Source organism: Toxotes jaculatrix, chromosome 12 (assembly GCF_017976425.1).
Source record: "Toxotes jaculatrix isolate fToxJac2 chromosome 12, fToxJac2.pri, whole genome shotgun sequence".
NCBI classification, from domain to species: Eukaryota; Metazoa; Chordata; class Actinopteri; family Toxotidae; genus Toxotes; species Toxotes jaculatrix.
The window spans coordinates 11,910,971-11,919,906 of record NC_054405.1 but is presented as its reverse complement, the minus strand read 5'-3'; the positions used below and the strand labels follow the sequence as shown (position 1 = coordinate 11,919,906).

At 42.3% G+C, this 8,936-nt stretch overlaps 2 protein-coding genes across 10 annotated transcripts in view; both read left to right on the top strand.

Moving 5' to 3' along the window:
• The first annotated feature begins 251 nt into the window (after positions 1 to 251).
• LOC121191057 (histone H2AX) lies at positions 252 to 889 on the top strand. Its single transcript, XM_041052117.1, has one exon. The coding sequence runs from the start codon at positions 324 to 326 to the stop codon at positions 750 to 752; it is 429 nt and encodes a 142-aa protein (XP_040908051.1). The 5' UTR covers positions 252 to 323; the 3' UTR covers positions 753 to 889.
• Positions 890 to 3,459: 2,570 nt separating this feature from the next.
• Positions 3,460 to 8,936, top strand: part of phldb1a (pleckstrin homology-like domain, family B, member 1a) — a 28,151-nt gene continuing 22,674 nt past the window's right edge. For 3 of the 9 annotated variants that reach the window (XM_041051485.1, XM_041051486.1, XM_041051484.1), the window contains exon 1: positions 6,772 to 7,094. In XM_041051485.1, the coding sequence (XP_040907419.1) occupies positions 7,092 to 7,094 (3 nt within the window). In that variant the 5' untranslated portion in view covers positions 6,772 to 7,091. Of the gene's footprint in view, positions 3,477 to 3,502; positions 3,662 to 4,033; positions 4,095 to 4,198; positions 4,223 to 6,770; positions 7,095 to 8,936 lie in introns of those variants that run through there. The other 6 variants (XM_041051483.1, XM_041051482.1, XM_041051481.1 and 3 more) reach the window with 6 other exon arrangements.

The following is an 8,936-nucleotide window of genomic DNA, read 5'->3' as shown; positions in this document are numbered from 1 at the left end:
GAGGGAAGACGTTGGATTGGTTTTCTACATCCGCCTCTTTTACGTATGACCCTCGGACAACAAGCCGGAAGAGCAACAGCCAATCGCCTTTGTTTCTTTTGTCGAGTCCACCGTGATTGGTTTGAGACAGAACATTTACACCAATAGGCACTGGCTTCCGTTTCCCTTTGACCTCTTATACCCAATCATACTCAGGTATTGTCAGGCCAAAAGCCAATCGCGTTTTAGGGCGGGACAAAGTGTGCGTTTTATATCCAGGTTGCTGCTGCTACGGATCAACCATTGCAGTATTTTGTTTTGGTAGAGCAGTTTGACGATCGAAAATGTCTGGAAGAGGCAAAACTGGAGCAAAGGCCCGCGCAAAGGCCAAGACCCGCAGCTCCCGCGCTGGTCTGCAGTTCCCCGTCGGCCGTGTTCACCGTCTTCTCCGTAAGGGTAACTACGCAGAGAGAGTGGGCGCCGGGGCTCCCGTGTACCTGGCCGCTGTGCTGGAGTACCTCACGGCTGAGATCCTGGAGCTGGCTGGTAACGCCGCCAGGGACAACAAGAAGACCCGTATCATCCCTCGTCACCTCCAGCTGGCTGTCCGCAATGACGAGGAGTTGAACAAACTTCTCGGCGGTGTCACCATCGCCCAAGGCGGTGTCCTGCCCAACATCCAGGCCGTCCTGCTGCCCAAGAAGACCGGCCAGTCTGCACCGAGCTCCGGCAAGGCGGGAAAGAAGGCCTCTTCTCAGTCTCAGGAGTATTAGCTTGCAGGCTAATAACTTTCATCCCAAAAGGCCCTTTTAAGGGCCACCCACTTCTCATTGAAAGAGCAACTTATTCTATTAACCGCTGTATTGTTGCACTTTTCGCATGATTTTTTAATTTAATAAACGCTTGTTTCGTAAAAGTGGTGGTTAATGTTCGTTCTGATGTTAAGTAAGGAAGTTTTCTTGCCCCTAGCCGGTGAGTGTGTGTGTCTAGCTGACTGGCCTCGATAGGCCACAAATCCATCATTTATTAAACTACCAGTATTAGGTTCCTAGTTTAACTATGTAGCTGCACATTAACGTTACACACCAGAGCTATTCATTCAGCAGGTTATTACATGTGTAGGGAAAAGAGCATGGTCTCCACTTACCAACGTGCACTGCTGGTTTATAGGCCGGATCCTGCAACACAACTTGCAGATTTCTAATCACATGACTCTCTCTATCATGACTATGCACTTCTGTGCTAGTTGGGTTTACATTCCTGGATTTTATTTTTAGAAATAACGTGAATAAACCCTACAATAATTGGCAATTTAAAGGCAAGTGCAGTTTCTAATAAGCTGAAAGCATTGTAGTCAGTTTGGTGTAATCCTTAATCAGACTCAATTTCCAGTTTAATTAGTGCACCTGGCTCAGACTGATTCAGTGTAATCCCACAAATTCTGCCTCCAAGATGGTTATAAGGTGGTTTTGTTGAAACCATTAGAGGTGTTGAATTATGGTCATTTTGGAGTCCTTGGTGTTGTAATATTTTGTACACCCTAATTTCATCAGTGTGCTAAATAGAAGCACAGCAACCTAAAACCTCCAAAATGACCATGTTGAATCAACGCCTCTGTGCCAGAGCTCCAACAAATACTGTTGCAGGGCTGTTGTATTAAATTGCATTTACTTAAAACAGAAGCACTTTACACTGAAAACTGAGTATATGTCAAAGTATAAACCCATTTTTAGAGTTACAACAACAACTCATTTGCACACCGGTTTTAGGGATGTATTCGTTAAAACAGATGTCTTCAGGTGCCCTGAATACAGTGTTTGTGCATGTGCACAATACGCTAACATCTGCATAACAAGCTAACGGTTCTTTCTGTTTGAGGCTCCAGGTGTTTCCTTGTTACATGTGAAGAAACAAACAACTGCAGCCACTTTACCAGCATGAACACAGTGACATGTGATCAAATAGACGTCATTAGTACAACAGGTGTAGCATAGCAAAGGAATATAACTTTGCTAATCCTTAATAACTCACCATCCAAACGTATAGGATATGTGCTAGAAATTAGCACTGTTATATTACATGACTCAAAGGCCACCAGGCTATAGCAGCATAGTTCTGGTACATCACTGTAAGATTACTATACATTGTCATTTGGTATCTTTTTTTTTAAATTTACAGTTACCTTACATAATGTAGGATGTGTGATTTAGGTTAAAGTATTTTCTAATTATACAAGGATGAGGACAAACTCCAAAACCTTAGCTTGCCAAATAAAACCTATGCTGTCCACCATACAAACAATATGAAAGTAAGGCTCACAAGGCTGCGTAAAGATACAACTTAAAGCGTAACAACTAATCCGAGAAAAGGCAATGCAACAGCAGTACTGAGGTGGTTTCAGAAAGATCCACCCCCGACTACAAGAACCCTGCTAAATACTTTAATCAATACAGATCAGGAATATCTTGTTAAACAGAACAAATATAATTTATTTTATTGCTAATGAAATACATTTATTTACTTTATCACAATCATAACACATCAGAGCCATCATAGTAATCATGATGGTGGGAGTGCACTTCACTGACTTTGCCACCAGATGTCAGCGGTTTGATGTCTGAAAATCTGGGATGTGCGCGATGTGTGTTTGTGCCTGTGTATGTTTCCATTTAATAACAACTGAAGTCAATTCACTGCACATATTGTTCCAACAGATGTTCAACTCATGCACCCTCACCATGCTCCCAAGAAGAGATTGATGAAAAGGTTTCATCGGCAGGAAATGAAAGACTTGAAGTCGTCGTTAGTGCCTCACATTATGTCAAACAGTAAAATATCTAAAAAGATATCCTGAGAATCTATTAGTCCTTCCATCAGTCATACTTAACAATCCTATGTGTGGGATCTATACAAGATGTAGTTATTTTATGTCATCTCTGGTGGAGATGACTTGTTTTTTCCATCACATCTCAGACATGATGTGCAGCTAAAATAACCTATAACCTTTCCACAGGAGGAGACGATGCTGATATTTCTGTCTGCTCTTACTGTTTTATTAGTGGCAAAAGCAGCATGACGCACTAGGTTTGAACTGAACCCAGGACAGGCTGAACCAATTACTCGGTCCTTGACAACGTGTCCGACGCCAACAGCCAGGCTAAAAATTCCAGCCTGAGAGGAAAAACCTGAGTGTCCATTGGCTGTGATAACTATAATTTCCTGATTGGCACCCTGTCAAAGGCTCTAAATTTACCGTTGTCGCCCTTCACATATGTTTGTGACAAAGTAAAGAAAACAGTTTTTCTCAGGTTGCCTCTGCTTTTTCTGTGGTTGCAATCTCCTCCTGATAACACTTTTCATGTTTTGTTCTCCCTGTGAGAATCACAGAGCAATACAGAGATGCAGAGTGGGTAGATTCAAATGAAGGGGGAAAAAAAAGGAATGATAAGTGGGAAGAGAAAAAGGGCCGGAAAGAGGGGTGGACCCAGCAGAAAGATGTATGTAGATGCACTGGATGTTTCACTTTGTCAGTAACTCAACAGCAGTGAAGAACTGACAGCATATTTCCATCCTCAGGAAGAGAACTGGGAGACTTTTCTCATGAAGAGCTGGGAAGATGCCTCATCTCTGGTGTTTCTAATCTTTGGGCCGACAGACTTGGAGATGTTCCCAGCCAGCTCGGGTAATGAGAAACAAAAATATTTGCTCGATGGTCTGTGTGAGTGATGCAGGGAGAGAGAAGGAGATAATGAGGGCTGTTGTGGCAGTTTAGGATCATGGTTTTCAGCTCAATGTGACCCAGTTATTTCTCACTCACTATGCACTATCTCATTAACATTGTTTGAATCATTTATCACTTTGATCACATCCACTTATAATTTAAATATTACAGTGCAATGTGAGCAGGTGAATGTCATGTGGTTTCAGAGAGAGAGAGAGAGAGAGAGAGAGAGAGATTAGGAGCCAAAACCAGCCGGCTCTGTGAATGGACACTTTTATGTGTGTATGAAATCAGGCTGCCTTTGGGGCTCATGCGTCTTGTAATGTACTTTAGCTGAATTGGAAGCTGATGAAGGATTTCCCCCGACAGGAATGTGAGTTGCACATGTGCCTGAGTGAGTATTTTTTTTAAATAACTTTAAACACCAGAAACTTTTTTCTGTGTGACAGGGGAGAACAGCTAAAATATACTTAACCATTATGACTTGTTTTCTTGTAGGTATGTCTGCTTCACCCTTTTAAGGTGAGTTGTCTCGAGAATATTGATAAGTTATGAGAAACCAATGGACAGATGTTAGAAAGGAAACGGCACATGTGTTTGGTGGGAGACTCAAAGGAAAGGTTTTGGGAATATCAGCAGCTTCCTGTTGTTCTTTTATATTCATCCTGCTTCGTCTGGGGCCATGCCTTATCAGAGTAGCATTTGGCTTAGCGTTACTTTCTGTACTGTGTGATGATTGTCGAACATATGGGAATGTGGGTGTTATATGAAGCAGAACAAATCAGAAGAGCCAAATGATATTCATGTGTGCACAGTTAATTTGTTGTTGTGTAAGAGGATAGTTTTTTTTTTTTTTTTTTTGGACAACTTTGCAGAATTGAAAGGCCGTGTTATGTCACAGTGCCTTGCAGCTGTCTGGGTCTGTGCTGCAGATGATATCAATCTCATCAACCCATCTGTGAATCAGTATTTTATCACTGCTCCTTGAGGATGAGGGTATTTGTTTTCCTGAGCTGAGTCTCTCATGCAGCATTCCTCCCAGCCTGTGTACCACCACTCAAATCTTATGTTTAAGTGAAGGTCAAGTTTAGGGCAAAGGTGACATTTTTGGCCTGTCAGTGTCAGCGGAAGAGGCAGGATTTATGCACTGCCTGAGAGGAAGTGTTGCTTGAGAGGTTTCGTTCAGGGCAAGGAAGTCCATGTTATGTGAATTTACAGGAGAAGAAAGGTGATCAGAAAACTTTCTCATTGGCCTCCCATACATCCTTCACGTGCACAAATTAAGCTGTGTCTTTTCCATTCCTAAGTCTCTGACTGAGTCTCCACTGTCACAATTCTTTCACCGGTCTACTCTAATGTCATGTCCAGACATGATGCAGAAATCTGCACACATCAGCTCCAGAAGTAAGTTTAGATAGTGTGTGAGACTGCAGGCGATGCAGGCTGACCAATCAGAACCTCCCACTAGACACATATTTCAAGTCCTGTAAGAAATCCTCACACTGGTGCTGTCAGTAAAAACACACACTGACGCTGCAGCTGGCAAATCCTCCCACAGAGCTCATAACCTGTTGAATGCTGAAACATTACAGCACCTGTTTATTAAAATGTGATGATACTAAGCTAAAGTACTACTGTTTTTGAAACTTTTGATGCAAATAACACAGATTATCACACCAAGAATAAATAAATTCTTTAAACTGTGTTACTGTCAATTCAAAAATGTTATTGAATACATAAATAAATAATACTGAAGTGCAGAGAAAGCTTTTTGTCACATCTTATTAACTGGACCACATTACTAACACAGAGATAAAGGCAAAGATGTTGCTTGCGACAAAAAGTTGCAAGTCTCATTGTATGGAGCCCCAAAACTGACAAATGTAAATTAGCAGCCAAGAAAAATATATAACAGAAATGTTTGTTAAATAATTAGAATGGAGTGTAAAAAGAGATTTAAAGCTAATTGGTGTATTAAGATAACTTAATAACTACAGAGCTTTTTGACTTTGAGGATGTGCTAATACTTGTGTTCCAGTTAATAAAATAAGATGTGACACAACAACACAAACAACAAAACTCAGTTTTTTCACTATTTGATGAACTGTCAAAGTTAATGAGGTAAAACCATTTACCAAATAATATCTTTTACAAATGATATTATATTAGTAAATAATAACTGGCTTAGCTTTGGGAAATCCTCATCCTCTGCAGCGGTGGCTCATTTGTTTGTTAACAGCTGCGGTGACTAATCTTTCGCGATTCGCAATCGCTATTTAAAGGGAATTCAGCAATTTTTCATCCCCTCAGCTGTAACTTCCACATCATGGCTGAGGACGACTGACTCAGAACATCAACCGTCTCTGCAGACTTTGCTTCAAGTCCATCTGGTTACTTAGCTGCCTCTGTTTGTTTTTATTTTCCTCAGTGACTCATCATCTACTTCATTTCCTCCATCTCTCCACTCTGGCCCCCGACCATGGGAAAAACCTTGAGAGATCAATGGTGGAGTCTTTCTCCCACTCTCTTTCACTCTCTCTCTCTGTCTCTAAGCCAAATCGTTCCTGTGGGACGTCTGAAAAGATGGATCACATGTTCGCTCCCTTCCTCTGGAAAATACTATTTCTCTGTCCCATCATCACTGATGCATCAAGCACAGTAGACATATTCTAATCCACCGTGCTTAGTCATATAATCACAAATTGTTATTCAACAGTTTTCCAGAGTGGAAATACCCTCTTGGTGATTTCTTGCATCAGTGGGACAAAGCTTGGAGCAGGAAGTCAGAGGACACGAGGTCTTTTCCATCTCCTACTCCTACACCACGTGTTATTTCCTCCCTGGATCAGACTGTTAACACCTGCTTTACCAATAGACAATGCCGAGGAGACCCACAGCACAACAGGGTTTGGTTTCCAGCCTCCTCTGATACTCTGGTGTGGTCCATCTGATCTTTCAATCAATGGAAATCCTGTAGGAGTGAATACATCTCAGGGACTCTCTGAGGACGATCTGAAATCTGACCCAACAATCTCTTAATTGTTTTAAACTGGAGTTTAATGTTGAGTGAAGTGTTACACTCATGGGTTTATTTGCCAAAAAAAGAGAAAGGAAGTAAAAAAATAAAAAGTACCTTCAATCAGAATTGAGACCACGTTTTGGAGGGCAGGGCTGATGCCGGGTCTCCCTCTGCTGCATGTTGGGGATGTAACTCTGCACCGGGATGGGGAGGAGAAGGGGTTAGGAGGAGGGAAATAGCAGAGGAACTCAGTGGGTGAATGAAAAAAGCTAGGAGCAAGACATAAACAATAATGTGGACACTGCTTTATGGATTAATCTTCAGACAAAGACATGGATATAGCTGTTGTCTGGACTCTGTGAGAGTAGAGAAATGGTAAGAGCCTCATGTCTGTTAAAAAAATAAGGAAACTGTTGAGACTGCGTGTGCCAGCACTGTTGTGTTTTGTGATCTGCCTAATTTTATGTTGTCATACATAAAAAGACACTCTGTTTTATTTCATTAATCATTTTAAATGTGCATTTTTCAGTGTCCTCCTCTGTTTTGTCAGTGAACTCTGCAGAAGTCATTTCTCTTTAAAAGTAGCAGCCCAGACTGTGGCTAGCGGTGTCTATTTTCAGAAGCTCATGGCAACTCTGAAGGGCATAACTGCCCCCATAATGACAGGTTACAGTGGAAGGCCCTGCATTTGCAGGCATTAAAACTATTCCCCAGCCTGGGTGTGTACGTTAAATCACTGAGGCTTGCGGGAGCAGGAGCATATGTGTGCATATGTGTGTGCACAAGAGTCAGACAGACAGAGACGCATTACCCTGCCCACTCTCCTGTCCTGTGTCTGAGTGCGTGGCTGAAACAGGGCCAGTGTTGACAGCCAGTGGGCTGACGGCAGAGGCGCGAGGGGTCCAGTGTCAGTGCCGAACAGAGGGTCACACAGAGACTCACACACTGGACATGATTGTCAGATCTGTGTGGTTTCACCCTACAGCCTCGTCTGGAGTGACATCAGACGCAGATTGAACGCCCTGTTGTCTCAAACATACTGGGCTAACCTTGGAGCATGACAGATGTGGTTGGTTATTGGCTAATTTTTTTTGTTCTCATGCATTTTTTTGGATGCAGCAGTCATGTGTTGGTGTGTGAATTGGGTTGATGTGGTCATTTCCTGACAGACTGGTGAGAAAAAAACAGAATAAATGACAAACATGAGACAAGAGGCGACACTGAATGGTTTGATTAGTATGAAAATTATGTGAATCAGCATTCAAAGTCACCAGATCTCAGCCCGTCCAACATCTCAACATCAAAATGAGGGAATGCCTTTCGGAAGAATGGAGCACCCATTCAGAAGCATTTCAGAGACTCTGTGCTGAGAACAACTGAAGCTGTTCTGGATGCTCAAGGTGGCCCAACACCTTACTGGGAAACTTTATTCCCATAATCATTCATCCATCTGTTTATGATATCGGGGAAAATGCTAGATCGCTATCCATAACAGATCATAACATAATATAAATTTCCCATTGGTTCATGGTAGACAAAACAGGCTATAGATAGTAGGTGACTGTCTGTTTTAGTTTTGCTTGGAATGCTGAGCTGCACTAAAGACTGCTGCCAGGACAAGTAACCCACGTGGGTGATATGTGGATACCAGCTTTTAGCAGAAAAATATGGTGAGTCATCTGGACTGCTTATGTGTCTGTGTGCGATTGTTTGAGACATGTCTGGTCCTGGTGGGTTGTTGTTTCCCTCTCGTTTGATGTGAGTGCGATGAGCAGACAGCTGGATTTAATCTGCTGCATCTGTCTGCAAACATGGACTGTGTGTGTGTTAGTAAGATCTGTGAGTGAGTCACAGTGACTCATCATGGTCAGAGGAAGCAGTGATCTGACCCCTGATGTGTAAGGCACCTGTGGAGCTCATTCACACCTTCTGCTACATCTCAAAAGCACAATGGTGATGATGTTCAGATAACATCAGGCTGCTATTGCTGTGCTTTTCCTCAAATACTGGCTCGTGCTCATTTTCTAACACGCAAAGACAGCAATCTCTCTTAGATTGAGGCATAAATCAGTGCCAACTTTCTCGATGGATGGTTTTGTCTGGCTAGTTCTGGAGAAACAATTACCCAGTGTAGTGGTTTGGTCACATGGGCTTATAACTGGGGCAGAAGGGTTTCTAAGGAAAGCACTGTTCCCATTGTAGTACAACTGTAGTAGC